The sequence below is a fragment of the Apteryx mantelli genome, chromosome 9, assembly GCF_036417845.1.
Source record: "Apteryx mantelli isolate bAptMan1 chromosome 9, bAptMan1.hap1, whole genome shotgun sequence".
Lineage (NCBI taxonomy): Eukaryota > Metazoa > Chordata > Aves > Apterygiformes > Apterygidae > Apteryx > Apteryx mantelli.
Window position 1 is genome coordinate 19,138,706 of NC_089986.1, and position 26,099 is coordinate 19,164,804.

At 35.0% G+C, this 26,099-nt stretch overlaps 1 protein-coding gene across 3 annotated transcripts in view; it reads right to left on the bottom strand.

The window, feature by feature from the left end:
* Window positions 1–1,987: 1,987 nt before the first annotated feature.
* The window catches only part of RASA2 (RAS p21 protein activator 2), a 50,446-nt gene continuing 26,334 nt past the window's right edge, over window positions 1,988–26,099 (bottom strand). Inside the window, exons 6-24 of one of the 3 annotated variants that reach the window (XM_067301876.1) lie at window positions 25,684–25,767; window positions 23,738–23,810; window positions 22,150–22,226; window positions 20,626–20,724; window positions 18,133–18,289; window positions 16,886–17,034; window positions 15,414–15,528; window positions 14,877–14,951; window positions 13,998–14,121; window positions 12,514–12,620; window positions 11,126–11,212; window positions 10,964–11,041; window positions 10,424–10,497; window positions 9,077–9,183; window positions 7,061–7,143; window positions 5,972–6,180; window positions 4,503–4,606; window positions 3,725–3,914; window positions 1,988–2,843 (exon numbers count right to left, since the gene is read on the bottom strand). In XM_067301876.1, coding sequence (XP_067157977.1) covers window positions 2,813–2,843; window positions 3,725–3,914; window positions 4,503–4,606; window positions 5,972–6,180; window positions 7,061–7,143; window positions 9,077–9,183; window positions 10,424–10,497; window positions 10,964–11,041; window positions 11,126–11,212; window positions 12,514–12,620; window positions 13,998–14,121; window positions 14,877–14,951; window positions 15,414–15,528; window positions 16,886–17,034; window positions 18,133–18,289; window positions 20,626–20,724; window positions 22,150–22,226; window positions 23,738–23,810; window positions 25,684–25,767 — 2,023 coding nt within the window. In that variant the 3' untranslated portion in view covers window positions 1,988–2,812. Of the gene's footprint in view, window positions 2,844–3,724; window positions 3,915–4,081; window positions 4,204–4,502; window positions 4,607–5,971; window positions 6,181–7,060; window positions 7,144–9,076; window positions 9,184–10,423; window positions 10,498–10,963; window positions 11,042–11,125; window positions 11,213–12,513; window positions 12,621–13,997; window positions 14,122–14,876; window positions 14,952–15,413; window positions 15,529–16,885; window positions 17,035–18,132; window positions 18,290–20,625; window positions 20,725–22,149; window positions 22,227–23,737; window positions 23,811–25,683; window positions 25,768–26,099 lie in introns of those variants that run through there. The other 2 variants (XR_010885037.1, XM_067301877.1) reach the window with 2 other exon arrangements.

Genomic DNA, 26,099 nt, shown 5'->3' on the forward strand with positions numbered 1-26,099 from the left:
ATACCCGGAACTGGAATCGCATATAAGGAGACTGTGAGGGGGGGTTGCGCGCGCCGTTGGTGGAGCAGGAGACTCCCCCCGGCCGCCCAGCGCTGTTTTGCTTACTTGTGACTTGCTCAATTATTTTATAAATTGGAATTTATGCAACCTGGCCCCAGTGGTTGTCAATTTGTCACGTTTACCTATAACATTTCTACAAAGTTATCTTATAAAAAAAAAAACATCCCATAGACACAGGACTGAGAACAGGTGAGAGAAAAAAGACCCAAAATATTGTAGGTGACCATGCAAGATCCCTCAACTTAATTTTATGCTTTTTCTGTCAAAAGGATTTATCTTGTTATACCCAACTACAGTATGTAAATCCTGATCTAATTCAGTCTTCGAATAATGATAAACAATCTAAAAAGCCAGGCCTCTCAGCAAATACGCAGCAGATCAAGTTTGTTGTAAATTTATTTGTGAGTTATTCTCAAGCAATGTTACAAAACATTTTAATATCTTGATAAGAAAATAAAATTTAAATAAAAATACATTCAACAATACATCATCATAATACAAATTAAAACTAATGATAATTTACAATCCAAATAGATCTAATTACTGAATAATGTTTTCTTTCTGGACTAATCAAAATGAAGGCAACTTTTATTATTAATCATCCTACTTGTACCTAATTAAGTTCTAGAACATCTACTGCCTTTTAAAAAATTATTAAATGAGAAATTAAATCTTAATGGTCACAAATATTAAATGGCCTTTGTTTTTTCTAGATATTCCAGTACCAAAGCAAATAAAAAGTGCATATTTTTCAAAAAATGTTACAATAGCATTCAATTTAATTTGTCATAAATTTGACTTTGAAAACAACAGAAAATGGCTCCAAGGAACAGACATTTTGCAACAGGGTTGGCCAATACATAACAAAACTTAACTTTGACACTCAATAGCATTCAACTTTAATGGCAGCTTTTTAATGGCAATTCATCAGACCCACCTGACTTTGGCAAAACACATTTCTTGGCATTAATAAAGATTTTTTTTTCCTCCCTATTTTCATCTGATGTCAAATAAAAGTTCCTTAGAATACAAATACATATAAAAAAGGCAAAAACAGTTGCAGGTGATTAAATGATTGTGACACTGCAGATACTGGTTCTGAATTCCAGATATTCTCTAATAGTTCTTCTAGTATTAAAACAAATACTCATTTTTACAATAGTTACATTCATTTCAAAAGTTATTTCAATCTTGTCTTGCCAATTGGGTTGTATTTCTGTAGAAAGCCTCCCTACAACAGTATTGCAAACGTATAGTGTACATTAGAGTTTAAGCATTGTGAATTTCTACTCTTTCTATTGGTAAGTTACATTCCTAATTATTTTGGGCAAATCATGATTGTAAAAAAACAAAAGACCCCACAGTAAATGCTCCAAAAATAGAAGTACCACACATAGACAGTTATTATTAAAAAAAATAATAATCCAAGGAGTACCATTGTATTTAATACTGCTGAAGCAAAGTTGCCACAGTAATACCTTTGCTTCTTCTGGTTCTATACATATATATTCTTTCAGCATAACCTAAATTCTCAGATGAAGTGAGCAAAACAATTAATCTTCCTAAAGTCAAAAATACCAGTTTAAAATTGTGTTAACTGGCAAATAAGAATCCATACAACTAAAGACACAAAAATATCACTTAAGCATTAACAAAACAATGTTGATCATTCAACTGATCATAACAAGCAGATACTACAAAGTATCTAAAAATAATCTGGGATAGTCCAGATATCTAAAGTGCTTTGAGTGATTAACTAGAGATGCATTATTTATTAGATTTGTAGTCAAAGATAAACTGGGCATAATTATTACTTTTTTTTAATAAAGAAAATCATATGTGGGCTCATGTAAGTTGATCAGTACTTTAACCACAATCTGTTCACATTTGAATTTTTCTGTTGGTAGGCAAACTTTTTCGCGCGGGGGGGGGGGGGGGGGTTGCTACCCTGCATTTCTTATTAAAATAAAGAAAAAAATCTGTATCTTAAAAAAAATCCTAAAGAAAAATAGATAGTGGTCTAATGTCACTCCATATATTACTCACCCCAAATGTAAACACGAGGCACAATATACGTTCCCTGATTTCTTCTTCTTTAGTACTTAAAAAAAATAACTAACACCGGTATCTGCTGTCCAGATTATATGCAACATACTGCATGATTTTGTAAGACTCCAGGATTAAGTCAAATCAAGTCCTGGCAAAACCTAACATGAGAAAAAAGTCAAATGATTTGAATATGAAGCTTGAGATTTTTTCCATGTCAAAGTATCTCAGGATTTCGATTTCAAGATCCATATCAGCAGGGCAGGCACTCATGGTAAACTGATGCAAGTTTGCAGTACATATACTCAGAGATGTAATCCAATCAACAATTGCTGTATTGATTTTCTTCCATTAAAAAGCTTATTTGTTTAGAAAGTTCTTTCCAATAAGACAGCAATGGCAGAAAAACATTTAGATTTATTCACATCTGTTACTTCAAGAACCTGGAATTTCAAGTTCTTCAGCAAAATGGGAATAAACTTTAAGACCAGATTTCTGAGCAGAAAGTTTTCTATTAAATATTAAATAGATTGTCTACACAATTAACATTCATGTTCATTCTTAAATACTTTGTAAAAGTGTAGGTAATGAATAAAACAAAAAGAAAAAACAAAAAAACAAAACAAAACAAAACAAACACCACCAAAGACAACCCAGGGACATTTCCAGTTTCTTCTTCATCCACATAAGCCACAGTTTGTTTTGGTTAGGAAACTTTTCCAACAATTGGATTTTCTCTGGAAAAAATAAAGTATCACATGTAGATATTTTTAAAGTAATATTTGCTTTCCAATTCTCATCATATAATTTAAATTTATAAGGCAAACATATTCTTTGCACAATTTCTACCACTACTTGAGGAATTTCATGGTTTGCTGAAAACCTCATGTGCTTTTATGTGAAACTTCTAAATCAAATGTCAACTTTTCTAAACCACTCAGGTCAAATATTAAAACTAGGCAAACCAAACAGATGTCAGAGCATTCTTTCTTCTGGTAAATCAAGCCTTCCTGATGCCAAGAAGAAAACAGAAACCTGACTAGTGTTGTTCTATAGATATTAGCTGGGATCAAAGAGAAATGAAAGAATCTGCTCTGGAGCAGCTGTGTACTCCAAAGAACAGATTCTTTGAACTTCACCAAAAAATAGTCCTTACCATTTAATATAGCAAGTGCATTAAAAAACAATACAAATAGTACATGAAAGATGCATGCAGTATAATTTTTTACAGTTTTATATAACTTGGCATCTTAATTCTTTCTTAACTGAAATTTTATAAAGAGATTTAACATTATTAAAAACATTAGAAGGTAGGCAGACAGTTAGGGTAACATCTGAAGCTCACGCAAAATTTAAGTTGCAAGGAAACAGATTCATTGCACCTGCTGATGGGAATCTCAACACAAACACAGACAAATCCCATGCCAGAGGAACTTTTTGTATTATCTAACGACTTGTAAAAAGCTTCATTACAAATACAGCAAATCGATGCACCTTATCTTCCTCTGGTCTCTGTGTTGTCAAGATCTAACTTTAGCTTAAATCATCGTTACCTGAATGAGCCTGACCTCATTTTTTGCACATACTCACATATGTCAAAATTATGTAAGATACTTACTCACTGCCATATTTAGCACTAGATGATCTCTTCTTTCGATATTTTTCATGGGAGTCATTCAGCTTTTCTACTATATCTATTATTTGTTTAAGTGTATGAAAGGTTGCTACAGAGTCTTCAATTGTGAAGTTAGAATAGTCATCTGGTTCTTTCTGTGGACCTTGATAGACTGCTATACTTCCGCAAGCCTCTACAAAAATTACCACAAATATCAGATTAGAATTTTGACTTTTAATAAACAGACCTCTTACAATGTAAATGGCGATTCTGAAATTCTGAAATAAAAAGTTACTCTAGCTTATAAATACAGTGGATTAAGACAAAAAACAGGAAAGAGCATCAACTAGATGTACTAACATTTTTGTGGCTTATTCTCAACTGGTTGTGTATTTATCTTTAGCATCTAGATCCCTCCTGTTCATGTTACCAGAAGACCAACGTTTTCTCAGAACTCAACCATGCTGTATATAATTCTTTCCCTAGACAGGAAAAGGAGAAAGGAGAGCAAAGATAGAGGAGCAACTGGCTTTATTTGGAGGTATCCTCTTATTCAGACTACTGCTGAGATTTTCTATATGCAAATTCATTTAGAACAAGGTGCACACCCAATGGCTACTGAAGACTGTTTGATACCAGAGCACTAAGGACTCAAAAATATATTCTATATAGTCTCTATTATATTCAGGTAAAATTTTAAGACATCAGATTGATATCATGGGGCTAAGGAATTACAGCCGATTAGTACCAGTATAGTTCTTCTGAATTATTATTTAAATACCTTCCAGCTTCTGAAGTTTAGATATGTTGATGGTGAAAAGTGAGTAAATTCTCTCTGTCTCTCTATCTCCATCAATCTCAATTTGAGTATCAGCAGGAACATCTCTAATTAAAAGGAAAAAAAAAAAAGACATGGGTAGTCAGTATAACTCATTCTCCAAAAGGTTTGAAAGCAAATAAAAACTGATTCAGTTTCAATATACTTAGTCTTTTATTATGTCTATCACTCACAGAAAACTTCACAATTGCTACACAAAATTTAGCATTTAAGTCTTTTACAGAAACAAGAATATAAAGTTTTGAGGGGAATAAGTCCAGAGCAGTACTTTTTACAACAGAATTTATTATTCAGTACTTCTAGTGTAAGAGTATTTCAAAATACCAAGTAAGATTACCTGTAATTAACTGACAATTAAAGATATTTTGCATTTTTTGTAACATACCTACAACCCCCCCCCAAACCCCCAAAGAAACAAAAAGCCAAACAAAATAACCCCCCTAATTATCTGTCTGAATCTACATCCAAGACTGGCCTGTTTTCTTAGTACAGTGTGTTTAAAAACAGTGAGATTAAAATGAAAAAAGAGTTTGTGTAAAACAAGACAAAGTCATTAAGTGAAAGTGAGAGACTTTCAGGGTAAGCCCTATGCTGCAAGCTATTTCAGTAACTTCATACAAATGACCTGTGTGTGTCATATTTCTGCATTAAACTTGGCATCCAAACAAACTTGAGAAAACTCATCTCCATTCTCAAGTGCAGTAGAAGCAATAGCCCTCAAAGAAGAATTATCACCAGCCAAGGTTTGCCACCGAGTAGTGACCCCAGATCAGATGTCTTCCTCCCAACAAGCTCTGTACTCATTACACACATTAGGATCCAAAAGGACAGACAAGGAAGATGCTGGTTTCAAAGCTGCTTTGGGCTGCCACAGCCAGGATACAGCTTAGAAGAGTCAGTTACTGATAGTTCAGAACACAGATGATGAGAGAGAGGCATTGCACCAAAACCCTTTAATTTTATCAAGTTCCCACTCTGAGAAGAAATACCACAACGTGGTATGAAATAGAACTGAAATGTTACCGCCTCTCCCAGAACACAAAAAACAAAAAAACACCCCTGTACACTACTGAGATTTCTATCAAGTACTGATATGGTAGCAGCACACAAGGTAATCCAAGTATCAACAGCAGAATCAGCTATAAAATAGATTATTCAGCATAAAGAGATCAACCATTCAATATTTCTGATTTACGTGCTGAATTGACTACCTTCAGTATTTCATATGATGACTAAAAGTACTAGATGTACTAAAAACCAGTATTCCAAGCCTTATTTAATAACATACATTTTTAGTAGCAAAGCCTGCTAAAACATAGCGAAATCCTGGCCTTCAGGTTCTCAAGTTTTATAGTGAATCAACAGATTTTGTCCTACAAAGCACACACGTTTTTATTTCAGAAGCAACTTACGCAGTGCAACGAGCACAGCCCACTGTGTTCTCTACAGTAGCCTTGCAGCAAAGCCAGTTCCCGTTCAGAAAAGCAGAAGGATGGTAAAAACTAAGTCTCTTCTGGTTGCATCTCGTCACCCGGCAGAGAGCTTCTATCCACTCACTAGCTTCTACACAGTTATTTGCTTGGATATAGAGTGGCTTCTCTCCATGTAGTACTTGAAACATCTGTAGATGGAAAAGCAACATTACTGTGCTCAGTTATTGAGCAATTTTGAATATCTTACAAATGATCTGAGATCTCTGGCGATTCATCAGAGCCAAATTAAGACAAAAAGTGAGACAAGGGAGAAAGACTTTTTTTTGTTTTCCTGTCAACACCTCTCTTCAGAGATACTACACAACCCTATTCAGGAAAAAAGACAGCTCCCTGTGTTCTGCTTACACCATTTTCTCATCCAAAAAAGAATGCATAAAGAATCAGAAGATGATGCATTTTGTCATCTTCATTCACATAGCTAAATGTGACATGGACTGCCTTTGTGCTTCTCATCCTAAGAGTAAAAGAAGATTCCCAAAAGCCTCTCTTTTAGCCATCCTCAGCCTAAGTAACAACTGTACTTTTATCACTGCCTAAGAATTTTGGCTTGAAATAATGGCAAAAATACTCATGTTTTACAGGTCCAGAATGAGGCTTTGTGGAAGAGAATTGTCTCTAAACTGATAGAAGGTATTATAGGAAGTTCTCATCATAAGGAATAAATGTAAGTTTGGTAGTATAATACATACTAATAATAGCTTGCATAAAAGTGATTTGTAATAAGGTCACAATAGTTTTAACCTTCATTCTACAAATTCGGAAAGTGAGGCACAAGTCAAAATAAGAGAGGAGACAGGGCAAAGACCCAAATCTCCAGATTTTAAGTACCACGTTCAGAGTACCAGCTAATACTGCATATAGCTCTTATTTTTTTTCCTGATCCATCAAAGATTTTTTTGCTGAAATGTTTAGTAAGAGGGTTTAAGCAACCCTACTGTAGCAAACTAAGCTAATTAAAATCTTCTATTTAAAGAACATGTCAAGAATTTCAAATAACTTTTGACTCACATTTTTCTTGTTGAAGGAGCTCTCATCAAGCTTCTCCACTGCAAGGATGTTTTTGATTGGAATAGTGAAAATTGGTTCTTTATCTGCAAAAATTCATAAATGGATAACGATAGTGAAACAAGAGGCTTTTAAATAAACTTAGTGCACTTATACGATAAGTTCTCAAAATGTGCATTTTAATTGTTGAGAAGAGGTACATCAATTAGACTATACTCTAATGATGAGAGAACGAAAGGACTCAGTCAGCAAGGCACAAAGATAAGGAAATCATCTGCCATTTCTCACTGATGTATCTGCTTAAGTTAATATGCAACCCTAAAGTAATAAATTGAAAGAGAATTGGACAGTGAGGTGTGCTACAGAACCTGTCATATATAACAGAATAGGGTGCTATTTATTTGGTTGGTTTAATTTTTCGATTAAAAGGCTTATAAAAAAGAAATTAAGCTTAGCATGTTTTCTTCTTCTAAATAAAATAAAAAACAAGATTTTTTTCCCTAAATTCTATCTACTGTTAATTTAGAAAACAGAAGTAAAAGCAAGACTGAAATGCCAAATCTATGCCCAATCTCATAGTTTATCATTACCATCCGAGAAGAGACTGGCTGTCAAAAGACCATCCTGGAGAATCAAAACTGTAGTATATCCAATGCCAAAACACTTTCCTGTGATCCAGATGTAGGACCCAAATGAACCACATCAAGACTACACCAGATTATTGCAGGAAACGCAAGTAAAATGCCTGTTAACGTAATGCAGGCATCAAAAACCTGCTTGTTACCCAATACTGACAACCATCATGTATGACAGTCTACAGGTCTATCTCATGTGCTTGGTATTAAAGAATATGAAGTAACTTTGGCAGTTCTGGAATTAGCCAAAGGCAAAATTTCTTTTTTCCATTTTTAAAAACAGTAACTTTGATTTCTCTGTAAATGTAGACACTGCAGCACATGAATTGCCTTCTGGATTTGCTGTATCAGCATCTTGAACAAACTGTAAAGTAAAGTAAGAATCATCCAAAGAGATGAAGAACCTGACTGTTCTGTACATATTTCTGTATTTCACAGATACACGAACAATTTCATATTAAAGAAATCTATGAAAATCTTATTTATTTTCAAGGAAAATTTTAACTGTAAATACACACACACACACACACACACACACACACACACACACACACAGAGTAACACCTACAGAACAGAAATGAATAGAAAGCATCTGATGAAATACGATTTGCTAAAGCACTGATTCAGTCAAATGCTGAATCAATCAAAACCAAACATTTTGTGAAATAACTTTCAACTAACTTCCCCAAAGCAGGTAACAGTTTTCCTGAGAAACCCCTCTCTTTTCCTGCTAGCTCACTAGGCAACCTATTCAGGTTTTCAAAAATCAAAAGTAACTCCAACATGCCCAGCATCAGCATTTAATAAATTCCTTGCTGCAGGAGGAAGAAAAATGTGTTCTCCAGTTTGCTGCGCTGAACTGGCAGTTCCAAGAACTCTGGCTTCAACTAAGGCTCTCAGAGCAGCCAGCATTCCCAGGTTGGAAGCTCTCAAAAACTGTGCAAAGAAGCTAAGAGTCTCACTCCCACAGCTTGGACCTTTAAAGTACTGAAATCTTGGATGTCTCCGAGAGTCAGTCTTTACTGCATACACTAAATTCCCAATACTCTGCTGTAGAAGCCTTCTGCAAGATAGGTAGGACTATGATACAGATCGGAAGCATTTGGAGAACAGGGCGAAGGTCACTAATACCATATACTTTAGGAAAAGAAAAAGAAAAAAAAAAATTAAAAAAGCCCAAATCAGATGCAAATACTTAAAAACATGGAGAATTCTTCCAACTGTAACATCTAAGTAAGAAGAATTATTATGTTTTGTTATTGTACAGTGAACAGTCACAAAACACGAAGTCAGTGAAGAGACTTGCCATAAATGCATTTTTGCAATAGAATTAAATAGAAATGTTTGGTAACAAAAACTATCCTGTAAAATAAACATAGTTTACCTTGTTGTTTGTGGTAGGTGAATTCTCTACTTGTTAGACAGAACCACCGTTTCTTGAAATTCTTTTTACCAATCCGAGTTCTTCCCTGAGCTCTTTTGTACATTTCTCTGTAAAGACAGAATCGGATGAAAATGCTGCCATTAATCTTTGAAAGAGCTTTCAAAACCACTTATCTAAGATAACGCATTATTGTTTGTCATGCAGTGACATAAAAATTCTATTAATCAGTTGTTCAAACCAGGTCCTCACAACTACCTTCCATATGGTGATCCGTGTACAGAGCTCTGTTAAAAGATAAGGAGTTTAACAAATATGCAATCCAGATTCTGTTTGTAGCAGTGAATTTGGGATGGGTTCTTGCTTATTCAGATTCAGAACTACAAGTTTTCCCAGAAAGCAGTAAGGTGTATTCAGTTACAATATTCTCCTTCTCTTTCCTGCCACTTTCTACATGCGAGTGTAGTTGTCCTTATCTGGATCAGGAACTGAATACAGATGAAATGATGCTGAACAAGACTCAGTGATGAGTAGACACAAGCTGTGTTCAGTACTGTTTAAAGCATACTCACTGGAAACTATTGTTTGGCGCAACTGCCAGTTTCTGATACAGATTAGCTTCCAAATTGATATATTTAAGTGTTGACCTACTGCCACTGTCTCCTCCTTCCTTTCTGTTTAGTATTTTACTAAGAGGTACATTTGTTTTTGTTTTAAATTCAGATGCTTGTTTCACAGAGGAATCTTTAATTGCTCTGAATCTCTTCTCAGGTGAGTACGAACACCCCCCTCCCCCCAAACATGTTGTTTGAATTAATTTACCACCTATTCTTGACCAATATCAAAAAAGACAGTTTGTTCCTTTCTTAGAAACAGCCATTTTTGCCACAATTCTTATAAAAGCATTCTATCATTTTCTGTTAAATATTCCAATTATAGGATATTTTTCCTCTAAGATAAAGGCAGAACATTTTGCCCAGCTAGGCTTAAACATCACATAAAGCAATTCTAAGTTAAATAAAATTTTATGTTATCTTAAAATACATTTTAACAGTTCTGAATAAACAATCAGAGTACACACTGAATTACAGCAGAAATGCAAACAGACTTTAAAAAGTTTTAAACGATCTTTAAATTTTTTCTAAAATATTTAGAAGATGAATTATGAAAGTTCCCCAAAGCTCCAAACTCTGCAAACTAATGAAGAATTATCACAAATAAGAAATATCATAATTATTATAGTAGAAATCAAACATTTATATTTTAGTGTACAACAATTTAATGTTGACATTAATGAAAAACAGACAAGTCAATTCTGTTTCTTATGGTACAGATTTAAGATGTATTTACCCTTCTTTTAGATGTACTGGCTCACTCAGACCACTGGGCTCTTTACTTTCAGTAGAGGAAACATCATCTAGGAACTTAAAATAAAAATACAAAGTGAATATAGTATCTGGAAAAACAGAACAAACTAAACCTACTCTTTCATATGCAGAGTTTCCTCCAATACAGAACAACTATTTTGGATAACAGATGAAATGAAAATATATTGCAGGCACTTGAAACAAGGTAAGAAGGGATGTCCATAAATTACAGATTTCTGTAACTAGCTCCTAAACGGCAGATCTAATAAAGCCTGTTCCAAGTGATTTATATTTAATACACAAATGGTTTTTCTAAACTAAATTAAGTAAGTCCACAATGTATAAGTCCTATGTGCATTCTATTGGTACGTTTTACACCTGGAATGAACCACAAAAACATTTTTGCATTGCTAGTAGAAAACTGAACAATGACACCACAGACTTTTAATTACTGAGACTGCCCTGTATTCAAATGCACCAATCATGCAAAAAAAAAAAAAAAATTTTGTAAGTAGAAAGGTACCTTTTTAACAGATTCGGTAAACTTTTCTTCTTGAAATGTTTTGAAAAACTCGCACATAAATGTCTCCTTGAAACTTGACTGAAAGAAAAGGTATACAGACATAAATAAACTTTTCAAGAATGTAGTCTATGAAATAAGACAGAACACTATTAGGAGCCTTACAAGTTTGCTTTTGGTCAAACTTCCCCAACTCCCCAGAGTCTGGATAGCTTTTGATATAAGAGTTAATGTTCTAGAAGTCTGTGCATCCTAGAATAAAGAAAAAAATTAAGATGTTACATAACATTTTTAGATAACTTCAGGTAATCCTTTTTGTGAAATTTTCATTTTTAAATCAAAGGATTATATTACAAAATGTAGTAAAGTCTGACACACCTTTTCTTCCTCTCCCTACAGGAAAAAGGGCATGTGCAGCACTGTCCTATGGTACTTCCTATGCTTTGGGAATATATGTATGTATTAAAGATTACTGCACAGAGTATTTTATTTTTAAAATTTTATTCATTATCACTATAATTCAATATTAGTGAACAAAAAAATATTTTTCCCTATGAAACATCTCATCAGCTCCCTCAAATTAATACTACATATCTAATGCTTCTGAAACATTCAAAACTGAATACTAAAGATAATGAACTATTGCTGATGAATGGTGGAAATTTTCATAATATAAACCACACTTAAAAGCTTGTCTTTAAAGTTTTGCCCAATTTGTTTACTACTTCCCCTCTGGTGTTTTAACACCGGATTATAAACAGCCACAGAGAGGCCTTGCTGATCTCTTTAAGATATTCAATATTGAAGTGATGAATTCCACTAATCTTTTACCATAACAAACCACATAATGTCAAATGACTGAATGATTTTGAGTAATTAGATTTTTCTTTTGAAAATGCTACACATAAGTAGATAAAATAAGCATATAAAAATAACCTCAGGATGGGAAGGTTTCATACATGTTCTCTATTTTATGTGAAAAATACAGTATTTTTTTCTTATCTTCTTATTTTTAGTCTTTTAAGTTTCCTACTTAAGTATGTCTATCTGATTTTGTTTACACATAATTGGCCTGTGTCCATTACTACAACAGGATTATTAGATTACTAACTTTATTACTATATGTTGAAAATTTGGCAAGACAGAACAACTCGTGAAGTCCAGAATAAATGCAGAGACCAGTTATTAAATAACTTCACAACCTCCAATTAACACAAAGGAAAGAACGCTTAAAGGCAAAAGCGTTGTCTGGATATTTAACTCCCACGGTGGAAGGAATCAGTGCAGTTTAGGCCCTCAGTCATGCTGCCATTCTAAAAAAGTGCCTTCCCTGTCAGCACATCCTGTTCAATAGCAATAGCTTGCCTACATCATTTGAACTGCAGAAGTCTTAGTTCCTTTGGCGGGGTATAAAACAGAAAAGTCAGCCTACAGACTTTTAGTAATCTTATTTTATTTCTCAATTACAGAGCCAGTGAAAGTAACTTATGCCTTCCCAGATACACAGATCTGAAAATTATGAATAAAACAGAACAATACTTTACAAAACTTACTGGATGGTGAGGTCGTAAATGAAAAGTATGAGGTGAGACTACGGCTACAGCAAAGAAACGAAGAAACACAAAGCTGCTCACTGCAGAATACTGTACATGAGGGTCATCTGCAGAGAAAAACCATGAAATGTAACATGCACTAAACTTAATAAAGAAACAATGAAGACAGTCAACATAAAAATCCTTAAGAAGATAACATCAGAGAAGATATTTATACTTTAAAGTAGAATAGAAAAATCAATGAAGTGCATGAAATGAGAAAGGTGACCATGGTAAGAAATGTTCTACTTATAATGAAGGGCTTATTTCTCTTTAAAGAGAAGCTCTGCTTTCATAGAACTGGCTCATCAGCTCCACTACTAATGATAATGTGATTGTCACAAGCACTTATACACCCAGTGTTGAGCACATGGGGCTCTAAGCATTTTGAACTGAAAGAAAAAATATAGTAGTAGCTGGCTTTAAACATTAGGGCTATTAGGTTATTCACCTTTAAGGTTAGTTATTGATAAATGGAAATACATTAAAGCTATACAACAAATGTAATCCACACATCTGAACAATTTTAATTCCAGCCCTGAGCTGCCTCATAAAATCATGGTGTTATGTAGTTTTTATGTTGTAGATGAGGAAATGTTCAGTTAACATTTATTTCGGGTAGTATGTACCATTATACGTGGCAATAGAGTTGGATCACATTCTTACTCTAATGACCACTTCAGTCTGCTCTGTCTGAGAAGTTCACTATTCTGAAAGGAATGTCTTAACTGGAAGAATTTATGGCCTCAGTTCCAGTGAGGAACATGAATCAGAGGAAGGCCCCAGAAGTTCATCTACTAGCTTATTACATATCATTTTAGGTTTTAACTGACTTTTAAGTATCTGTGAATTTCAGACACAGCCCATTATTTGAAATGTAAACAGTATTAGAACATTTTTTCTAGAATGATTTTAATATAGAAATAAATATTTTAAGTCCCACCCCAACAAAACTTGAGCTGTAAGTCTCCAGTTAAAGCTTTACTACTCATGTCATGAATGTGCTAGTCATAGTGAAGAGCTGTAGTTCATATAGTTAGATGAAAATACCAAATTTATTTCCATTTTTATCTTTCTTATTTAGAAGCAGCAAACAGCTTCCAGCTCTTCCAAATTTTAAGCATCTTTTAACTAAATCACTTCCCCCATTGCCTCTGCTTTTATTCTGGTATCTCATCTTTTTGCTGTTGGTTTCTTGTTTGCTAGTGTCTTGCAGCACTTCTGACCTGCTGCTTCTTTGTATCCGAAAATAATTCTTGCCGATTGACCACAATGCTTTAGTGTAACATACAGATGGATAGAAAAATCAAATGCCTGACTGTCAAGTTAAGAAGTTCAAGGCACAGTCTCAGATAAAACAATACTTTTAACAATCCCTATATGGTAACTATAGGCATTAAGCAGTTCATTCTCAACACCGTTTTCAAAAGTAAGAGCACACTTACTTGGAAATCTTTTGGCAGCCAGATGCCTCAAAGAATAAAAAACATCACACATTAGGGTAGGACAACTTATACTTGACCGCACAATTTCACGGAATACTTTGTCTACATAATAGCGTAGATTTTCCTGTAATTATAGGAAAAGATATTTTTTCAGAGTGTTAACATTTGCATTGCTATGCCTTTTTCCTGAACTACATAACACTACAATACCCCTTTATAAAACTTTCCCTGACTATCTGAATATGTATTTTAGTACAGTGCATATTTAAAAAGCCTCGTATAATCTATATGGGTTTACTGGTGTTAAAAGGTAATTTGATGATATTTGCTTAATTTTAAATAGAAGGCATCTTGAAAGTATACTGGCAGTTTCTGACAATATACCACCCCCTATTAAAATACATTTTTGTAATTTGACAACATGCTACAAGGAAGAAGAACTTCCTGTGCATCCCTAATGAGTGTTATTTAATTTGTTGCAGCTACTATTGCTTTTAATGTCATCCTCCAGTAAGAGGCAAGTGGCAAGCAAAAAATGAAAAGTGTTAAAGCAGTGCTAATTAGCTACTTTATTACCTGGATGTGGAGTATGGAACACCAGGCATCACAAGCCACAACAGACTGGTAAGTAAGACTGTGATCCTCTGCTTAGTTCCTCCTCCCTGTCCCAATAGCAACTTAATTTTTCATTGCTATTTTCATATACAGGGATATGAAAATTCATTTTTGTTCTTTGTTTGCAGAGTCATTAGGGAATGATACTGCTACCATAAATGGATCAAGTTACTCATTTTCTGTTATACAGAGCTGCGTTTAAAAGTGTCTTTGTATCAAATTTTTAGAAAATTTAAATTATGGAAAATAGATTAGGAGACTCACCATATGAATATCTACGTTATCTCCTTCTTTTAGTTTGATGGGATCTATTTCACAGGGTTTTAGAGACTCGCATATCTGAAACAAAACCAAAATTAAGAGTTCCCTTAAAAAAATTTTCTTTGACAGAATGCATGGAAATAAATGTATTTAGTATTGGATTCTGTCCTAGATCTAGGGGGAAAGCTAAATAGGGTCTGAACAATCCATAACAACATGCAGTAGTCATCCTCACTTTACTGTGTGTGCCTTTGCACGTAGATCAATTACGCAAGCATCATGTGGGAAAATCTGGCAATGTGTTAGAGGCTGGAGCAACTGTCATTGACTATTTATTTTTAAGCATATGAAACACAAAGAAGAAAAAGCAATCCCTCCCACTAAACTTAGCAAATTATTGCTCAGCTTAACTTTCCTCTAGAATTCCTCCTCCTGGAGGATTACTATGATACAGGGAATTACAAGAAGGCTGCCTATCAAAGAGGCAGGATACCTCAGGAGGCTAACTGTCCTGCAAACAGTTTCAGCAAGATAACCTACCTCATCAAGAACTGGTTTCAAAGTAACTTTTAGGTAGTGCCTCCCCACTATTTTCATCATTTCATCTACACATCGAGTTGCTAATGTGTTCCCTCTGAAAACTGTGTTTGCTTCTCTGTAAAAAAAGAATAAATGTTATTTGAATGGGAGGACAAAAACCCTAAGAAGCTCAGCCACAAAATCTGATTAATATTCTATCTCACTTTTAAACAAATTTGTTTTAAACACACATCAGGAATTTCAGAACGTAGATATCCAGGTTGCAATGGCGCCCTTGAACAGAGAAAAAAAACCCACAATATTATTACAGCTATTTCCAAAACCAGTAACATTAAACCATTCAACCATTAAAAAAAAGTCTGGAAAATTTATGACAAAGGATGTTGTAATCCAATGTCGACTGTGAGAAAGAAACAATTGGAGAAAATTCCAAAGTAATGAAGACTTGTCGCTGACCAATACAGTATTATTACTCCAGTGCTCCTGGTGAGAAAACTATTACAGCTACCACAAATAGCATACTGCTGCACCAGCCTGATAAACTCAGGCACTTTTCAACCAAAACACATTTAATCTAGGGTTGTGCTTTCTAGTCCATGTAGTCGAAGAAAATTAAGTCAGCTGTACATTCAATGGCAAAATAAGTCTTTCTACTCTGATGCATTTACTGTAATCTTTGTTACAGTGCAAATATAATGGAAAGGAATGTGTGTACCAAAATGCAGTGCAAGAAGTTATTTTCCATACAAGTCACTTCTTCTTATGTAGTCAGTTGTCTCACCTTATTTAAATCTGGAATAAGTCAACTTTGCAAAGAACCACCCCATGGTGATAAAATCCCTTGCACAGCTCCACTGGACATGACTCAGTACCTCAGTGGGCACTACTTAGGCCTACTTCATTTCTCTAGCCACAAGCTGCAAACCCACGGACCGTACACTGCTACAGATGTAACAACGTGGAAAAACTCGTGTGGTGCTAGTTTCAAGGCATATAGGAGAGCACAGACTGACACGGCATCTTTGAAGAAAAAAAGCACTCTTCATTGAAGTCACATACTCAAGGAAACAGGATGAGATTCTTAGCAATTTAAAAAGTGTTAAGTATCAATCTAGTGGCCAGCAAAATTTGAAAAGTGGCCAAATGTTGATATTTTAAAAACAAAAAACTACGTGCTCTTGAACACAACTCTAGTTTGCTATGTTTAGCTGTACACTAGCTCCAAAAAAGCTTTATAGACAAACGATTCCATCTAAAATTGCACACTTAATTAGTAACTCTGATCCCCAGCTTCAATGTAATTTTAGTAAATGTTTTTATAAATCAATATTAAAATGAGTGTATTTCATCAGTTTCTAAATACTGAAGGAAGAAAGTCTAACATGCTTACTTATCAGTGTTGTATCATGAAATCCTTTGAAACTCTAAGAAAAATAAAAATAGCATGAAATCACTAAGCATGAAATACATACTGAGTGTCCTTCAGATCTAGCTCTGCCACTGCAGTGACAAATGGAACTAGCTTATGGTGATGTAGCAACAATCTTACAAGAGGCAGAACAGCATCATATTTGTCTCGACACACTTCACTCAAAATATAGGCAGCAGATGCAGAAATTGGCTGTGAGAGAGGAAAAGAGAAATCACAAATGAAGTAACTGAATGTTCTACTTATATTTGGCAAACTATGGCTCTGAACCAAATCTTTCAAAACTACAGACATAACTTCTTCACAGAAAATTTTAATAGTATTTGCTGTATAACATGCCAATTACAAGTTTCCATTCTATAGAAAAAGAATAATTGAAAAGGGATATTATCTAGTCAAATATACTTGACATTTAAGGGTTTATAAAATTCCACATCTACTCACCTTGCCCATTTTCCCCAAAGGATTAGAATACGGCTTTGTCACAAATCCAAATAAAAGGCAGTAAGCACCTGCATGGCCATAATGTAATGTCTTTATAGGACTTAAGTCAAAAAGACAGTGTCTGACTCTGCCACCAGATACACTCAGCTCTTCCTGAGTTACAGTAAAGTAGTATCTGAATATTGCTAACAAAAATTTTAGTCAAAATCTGTTTCCCATTTACCTTCCTTCTCCTCTGCCGACACTTCATGTAGGTTAAAGAAATGCTATAAAGACCTAGAAATATAAAGCCTAGTTGCTATGATTTAATTTCTTATTCACAATGCTATGCTAACCATCTACCACACTTCCCTTTGTCACCATACCCAAGTGAGAAATCCAGGCATGTTGAATAACACTGGGGAAGACAGAAGAAATTCAGAAGAGGTGGAATTAGAAACCAGTTCTGAAGCAGACCGTTTCTGGCAATGGCGAATATCTTCCCCTCAAGTGCCAATAATGGATCAATGTCCTTGGAAAACAACTAAATCCAGGGAGGCCAATAACAGCCAGTGCCAGAAGACAATGTTGAAAAGAGCAACCAACAAGAAGAAAGTGTTTTATCGTTGCCATTCACACAGCACAGGTTACTTCACTGTTTCTGCTTGTTCGTCTAAGACAAGAACAGAAGTTAAGTGTTTTGGAGCAGAAGTAAATGCTCCAAAAGCTGCTCACCTTGTTGTGACAGGAATCGTTAATACAAAGGAATGAAAAAATACTGCAGTTATACTTATTTTCACGCATAGTCTCTTACAGGAGGGCATGATCTATTTTTAAATCTTTGAAAGAAATTTTCAATGGAAGTACCTGAACATCTGATGATTTTAGCAGCAAGTTTCTTAAAGAAGCATAGTATTCAGATGGAAGTACACAGTCTTCAGTATAGCAAATATTTAATCTAAGTGATCCCAGATCATCAGTTTTAGAAGACTTGTTTCCATTTTCTCTTGGTTGAAGTAAGTACCTGAAAGCAACAGGACAATTCTAAAATACAGCATTAAGATTTACATTTCATTAATTTGTCTAATTTTACAATAAAGCAAAGTATCGTGTTTAACTATTTCAGTGTACATTAACTCTGTCTGAAAACTGACAATAAAATTCTCAAAAAAAAAGAGAAACAAAAGAAGTTGTTGTTTATTGCTAAGAAAGTAGCAACATGTGGTGCACCTTCAGCACATAATGGAACATATACTCATTTCTCATATCTTTCCCAACAGAGAAGTAGGATATATTTCTTGTAGCTCAACTGTGAAAACAGGAATAATCAGAAATGATGTTGGACCTTCTCATATTATATCTAGGTTATACTTAGATTAAGTGTCAGACATTACAGATGGAACATCTAGAATCAAGAATTTAAATGGTCTAGACTGAAACTTGTAAAATACATAATATTAGCAGGCTGCATACCTGAGAAATAAGTAAAATTAAAGGCAACAAAAGTTTAATGCTTTAAAGTGCTTTTTCTTCTACTCTTAACACAAAATATATCAAACAATTCTTCATTGGCTTTGCTGTAGTTCAATTGTATTCCAACAGGAGGTGCAGCCCTATAAAAATGTTAACAGCTTTTAAGCAGCCGTTTGTGTCACACGTTAGTTTCAACATTCAGCCCAGCAAACTGAAATTATATCTTCAAGTATTCTTTTTAACAATACTTAAAAAAAAAAAAAAAAGTGTATTTGTACTTCCACAATCATCTTTGCCAGAAGAGACCCTCTACTGGACATTAGGACTCTCAAGCTTATTTTCCCAATATTTAGTACTAGTAATACTGTTTTTATCTGCTGTGGTCCAGCTATCTTCTAAAGACCCTTCTAAAACATTTTATGCAGTTAGTAAAGGTCTAAAAAACACTAGTTATCTTTATCACAGAACTGTTTTTGATAAATTTATCATTATTGGATATAAGGATTTTCTCATGCAAGGCATGTCTACAAAGCATATGAGCAGACACAAACCTCTCTATCCATGCTTCATGTCAGCTGGACACGAGCCAGATACAACTCAAAAGCTATATGAACACAACATGCTGGTAATGAGCCCAGGCTCACAGAACGTCTCTTAACAGGTTGCTGCGGCACGTTGTTACGTTAACACGGGCACGAGGCTTTTGCTCAGCTCAGAATGTGGGCAGAACAAGCCTGTGTCTGTCTGCAGTAAATTGCATAAAAAAATTGAAGATACTGACACAAACATTAAATGTGATCCGCTATAAATATAACAATAAAACATAATAAAACACTAAGACTAGCAAATAGCGTTCAACTTTTACATGTCTAAGACCCTTGGGTACTGACTGAGAGGGGTAGGTGGAGCACAGCCATAACTGTTCCTGGCTGAGACCCATGTTCCATTTAGTTCCTGTTTCCTCACTTCCTTCCTATTTGTTTTCTACACGGATATGCGAGGGCTGTGGTTCTTCCCTTCCTCCACTCTCTTCTCTGTACTGAAGGGTTCACCAAAAATAGAATATTTTGCACACTTAAAGGCCTTTGAGTCTGTCTTGCTTATCATTTCTGCCACTAGGCAGTTGGGATGGTAAAGGGGCTGGAGACTGGCTCTTGCCTGTAAAAACTTCAGAAGAGAGGTTGCTACGATGTTATAAGCAGAGGGTTTTCTTCCTAAATTCCCTTCATATCTTATCCTTCCAGCTTTTGAATGAGTATGTCAGCTCTCTTGAAATGACAGGCTTGGTTCCAGAAGAGACTCCCTCCACCTCTCCAAGAAAAAAGAAATGCCTTTTTTTTTTTAATATATACGTGTGTGTGTGTGTGTGTGTGTGTGCGCACGTGCGCACATGTGTGTATACACACACATCAATTTCATCAATTGTTCTGGAAGTCTGACTTAGTAATTTAAATACAAGTAATACAATTCCAGGTTTGCTGGTTAAACCTGAAAAGCATCCACAGATTCACTAAAATTCAGCAAGCTGACCGAGACAGTTATGCTTGGTGTGAGAGCTTGTTATTCTCTCTAATGGATAGTTTTTTCATCCTAACTTCCCTTTCTTCAGTATCTGCACTTTACCCTCAAACACATTAACTATTTTGTGTGCATGGGTAGATTGGAGGAAGGGGAGAACTACACACACAGACTGGCAAGATTAATTCACTGAGCAGAGAAACCCACTAGAAAGACATTTCCTTGCATGCACAGAATTCTAACCTTATTCAGATGAACGAGACTAGAATAGCTCACACAGAAAGACATTTTTAATGAATAATAAAACATAGCCTTTATAAGGGAAGATAAGCAAGGTAGAATCAAGTTCACTTTTGAGCCATTTCTCACCATGCTTGAAAGGAATCATTTCTTAACACCTTCACGGGAACTTTAATTTCTCCTAGAAAGACATCTTGTACCAAATTTCCATTGTTCCATAGGTCAACTCTGAAAATAAGAACAATAGTCAAATAAGAACATTATCCCCAGAGACAAAGAAAAATCTTCAAGTTAACAGCAACTGTCTTACAGCACTAATCCACATGCATGGAGGCAGGAAATGTTAGAAATCTCACTCCATTCTAATTAAATCAAGAGGAATCAAACAAATGGCTTATTAACCAATAAAGACTAGATGAAGCAACAACCAGTGAAAGTTAGAATCACAGATCTTGCATCAGTAGAAAAGTGATATTGGCAACAAATGTATTTAGTATGGTCTCCACCCCCAAAACTGTCTACATTTCTTTGCAAGTAATTTAAGTGAAATTTTTAACCAATACATTTACATATCCATATCTTACTGCTGAAATTGGGCACACTGCAATGCCACACCAACACATGCGCTTGTTTTTCCAAACAGCAGCTCATGTTTACGACCTCAAAAGGAATCACAGACTCCAAAGACATGCACCTTGTTTGTTTCTATCACTTCTTACCTCTCTGACATTTCTGACAGACAGCAGATGTTAAGAAGAACAAAAAAATTAATACTAGATTTGTTGGGGCATGATTTTTTCTAAATCTATTTACATCTATAATGAAACACACAACTCTAAGATGTTTATGAACCTAATTAAAAATTCACATACAAAGTTAGTTCTATAATGGCCATTAAAACTAAGCACTCAATTCTTCTTTTGATGCCTGTTGGAAAACATATGCTAGCCTTGAAGATTTGTTGTCATTCTCCAGATTTGGTGTGCATGTGTGCACCTGTGCACATGTATCTGTACATGCCAAAAAAGCTGAGTATAGGGGCTCTCCACTCTTAACTATGTAGCACAGACAGACCTGCTCTAAGGGTGAAGCAATGGAAAAAGGAGACTACATGATGAAGTACTCTTTGCATCTGCAAGGAAAAGATGCAACATGCATGTGTTCTCCTAAAGAACAATGCCAAATAATAAGAAGGTCATAAAAGAGGCCTTCTAAAAAGCAATGACAAACCATAAAGAAGCTCATAAAGGAGGTTTTCTCTCTCTATATTTTTTGAAAACAGCCAACCATATTTGAAACCATAGACTAGCATCAGGTGACATCCTTCAATACAAGTCCTATTATCAATAACCTGCCCAACCTAGTATATATGAACAGAAGGTCCTTATGCCTCTTTACTCAGAGGCACAGGAAAAAGTTTAGGCTGCTAGGTACACTACCAGTATTTACCAAAAAAAAAAAAAAAAAAAAAAGTAACTTCCATCTTTGGTAAGCAACACACTACAAAATGTGGTTGATTTTCTAAGCTACAAGGATCTTTTCTACAAGTCTGACCATTAATTCTCTGGAGTTAACTACAATAAAACATTTCTTTATTATCTTGAAACCTTTATTAATGATACAATAAACCACTTTCTAATCTGCATAACCTACCTGACTTCCAATTTCTCAATATCTTCTTCTTCCACCTGAAACTGGGACTTTTTGGTATAACTGCTGGACCTGGTTACCTGGAAGTAAAACCTTCCTATTAACATACTTTTTACTGTCTTATTTAATAAGTCAGCAAGACAAAGAAAACCAAATCTTTAACACTGTCAAATAACTACTGTTTCTTTTCAAAGGAAAAAGTCTAGTTCACCAAGCAAACTGCCTTTTGACACAAAGCAGGTGAAAAGGGGGACAAGAAGGCCTGATGGTGGAGACTGATGAGGGCTAACTGAGATCTAAGGGAGCTATAATAGATCTATTAGAAATACAAGAAAAATTATGATATGAAACTGGCAAGACTTTCTTTGGTTTCAGCATGAGCCCCGAGAAAGTATTAAAACCAGTCTTGAGATGCTTAAAGAAAAAACAAATAAGAAGTCCACTGCTCTTGCCCTAGTTACACCACAGTTGCACCCTCTTATTCTTCATTCTTTCTCACTTCTTGACTGACTGCATTGTCAGTTTAAGTCCTATAAATTACAAGCCATAAAATTATTGGAATGTTTTTAATCACATTTTTATCCTAGTATCTTACTTCCCAACAAATCATTTCCAATATCTTGAACATGGCAACTGAAACACTCTGTACGTGATACTCTATACGCAAGTATGGAACAATTCCTCACTGAAGTCACACAGCAGGATCAGGATCTATACAAATATAGTAAAATATAATACATTTGAGGTATGTGTAATACTTTTACTACTTCAACTCTCAGCTGAACAGCAGAGTATGCTTACATTTAATTCTGTAAATGCCAGTTTTCAGCTTTTTTCGTTCCTTTGTATCATTGTCAGTGTAGCTGATTTTAGCTGGAAGCCTTACACCTTTTGTAGTGCAACGGAACAGCGCAAAAGAATGTTTAGATATTTCTGGCAGTTTTTCTACACTCTGAACTAAAATTCTTAGTCCAGTAGAATGTTTTGTAGAAGAATATGAACCAAATTGTATATTAATTTTCATTACAGAGACAAATCGGATGAGAAATCAAACTTATAATTTGGTTAAAGTAGGATAACCCAAGTGGAATCAAGAACAAATCCTAAACAACAAAAAAAGTTAACATGTTATTTTAATCAAACCATAAAATTAGCCTTTACTGGATATAACTGCTACACTGTTTTATTAAGGAAATAAGTATTTTGTTTAGTTGTATGCTCTTGAAAATATTTAAATCAAGTTCCACAGGACAGGTTCAATTTCTCTCAGAAGTCCTCCTGATGGCAACAGACATTAAGTAAAAAGTGATTCAAGGTAATGAATTTCTCTCACATATATGCTTATTAGGAAAAGTCACTTTTACATGGCAACTGAAGGGGAATGCTATTGTCCAGCAGTCCCCAGCACTGTATGTGTGTCCATTTACTTCTATTTGAGGGGCTAGGTTTAGCTCCTTGGTTGGTTGGAGGAGAACCTTCTGCATTAGGTACTGCTACGAAGCTTTCTTAAAAACAGTTGAAAGGTTGCATAAAACGGATAAACAGGCAGAACATCACACAAGGTTAGAGCTATACATTGACAAAAAGTTACCTCAAAATAAAATGTTTCGTTAAACTGCGGATTGCTTGTTTTCTTCTTTACTTTGGTCTTCTTTTGGTCATTCCTGTTCCAATGTGGTAAAATTTTTACCATAGACAACTTAAACACACAATTATAAAGACATTCTATTGTCAATGGGGCCATGCATTTAAGTTAAAATAATTTTTGTCATTTTAGAGGTCACTTCAATCAATGAGGAGAATGTTAACATAAGACTAGTTTGTCTTCACAATATAGTTTGAAAAGTTAAAATTTCAAGCACTGCATCTATTTAAATGTGCATCTGTCCAGCCTGAAGTTTATATTTCAGTTCATAAACATACGTAACAAACATATATCAAGTAAAATATAACAGCAATTTCTGAAGCATTTCAAATTTAAACCTGCAAACAATTTCTTAACCACTGCCTGCAGGTTTTGAGCAGAGTTTTCATGGTCTTGTTCAACTGCCAATTTCTGTTTTTCCCATCCCTTTCTGGTGGGAGAATACCCACTAGTTCTTTACAGGCAGAGGCTTAAACACCAAGGTACTGAATGTTTTCTTTGGAAGAAATCGCTGCTAGCACTAGATGCCAAACAGCATATGGACAAACAAAATAAACACTCCCCACTCCCTGTATTTTACATAGATAGAACATGTTCAAAATTTAACATATTGAAAGAATAAATTTTTGCTTAACTATTAAAGGGCTTTCATAGTATGAAAGTGTTTTATAAAAGAAACTAGTATAAAATTGTAAGAAAAACAGATGAGGGAAAGGAAAAAAAAATGTATCCTAGACATCCACTGTTTTCAGGAGGCATTAACCATACAAATATTCCACTCATGGTGCATGAGTCACATGTGAATGATATTGGAAAATCTTAACGAGGAACTTCTCTCAGATTTGCACATACAATCCCATACCAAGAGGATAAATACCCATGTGAGACCAACCTTCACCCAGTTCCTTTTGTATAACATGACTCAAACACCAAGTATATGTCAATTTGCTTTCTTTGGCAACCAGCACCATGCTTCCTAGGTATAATGACAGAATCCTCTTAAAAAAAAACAAACAAGTAAACAAAAAACCCACTAAACAAATTTGATTGTCCACTACTAGGGAAGAAAAATGCCTCTTCCACTTAGAGCTTCTTCAGGGACAATTCTGCCAAAGTCTTTAAAACATACAAGTTTACCAGAGAGGTTCTGGTACTGGGCTCAAAGAAGCAATTCTTCAGTACCACCAGAAAAAGTACTGATGGATTTATGTTTGAGGCTGCAAAAAAGAAACAATTTAAACCTAACTTACTTCAGATGCTATTTGACAGTCAGTGTGAGTGGGACATGGGATTTTCTCAAGGAAACAAACAAACAAAAAAAACCCAACAGTTATTCAGGATTACTGATCCAAAAAGGGAGGCAACATTTAAGCTATGGGGACTCTGAAGGTGGCATCCTGAAGTGCCAACATTAGAAAGGTCTCACCAGAACCTCCTCTCTCATTTTCTCCCAGTCCCTAAACATTTCCTGCAAAAAACCTGATGCATTAAGAAAACCAGGGGAAAGGAGGTGGTGAACAGGCAATTAACCACATTGTCCTATATGTTAATTTGACAAAATTTAATGGAAGATATCAAAAAATTCAGTGCAAAATCTGAGGAGTAAGAAGGAACTGAGTGACAAGTGGTCCTTGACTAGTGCAGGCTGTTCAAGCAGACCAAACCCTCACAATCTTGAGAGTACTGTAGGAAAGGGGAGCAAACAGTTACAACTGAGTATGTGATGTATGCAGAAAGCATTTTAAGATTTGTTCTTCTGAAACAAAACATAACACCTCTATATTATTTAGCAACTCTATATTTCAAAGGTTTTTCTTAAAAAATGATCACTCTCTTCTCCAGTTTAAGATTACAACATTTTAGAATCATTTATTTTATACTAAAAACATTACCTGGAAGGACCCACAAGAGAGACTGTTGCATAAGGGTCACAGTTCTGTCCATTTATAAGAGGCAACCCGTGGCACTCCTTTATGCTAAAATGAAAAGGGAATCAGTATATCAGTGAATCAGTGTATTGGGGGGGGGGGGGGGGGGAAGGACACACCAAAAGAATCCCTAACAACCCTATCCTTTAAGCATGTCCAGCCACGTTACACACAGACGCATTTTGACCTAACGTAACGAAAGCACAGAATGTGGATCCTGACTACAGATTCCTGGATGATAACATGAGGTAATATTCAAGTATACAGTCAGACTTAGGCAGCTTGGTGAGAACAAGATTCTTGGAATCGCTTAGATGAAAAATATTCCAGTATCACAATCACAAAATGCGCGGTGAAATACTAAGTAAAAAGTTCCCCCA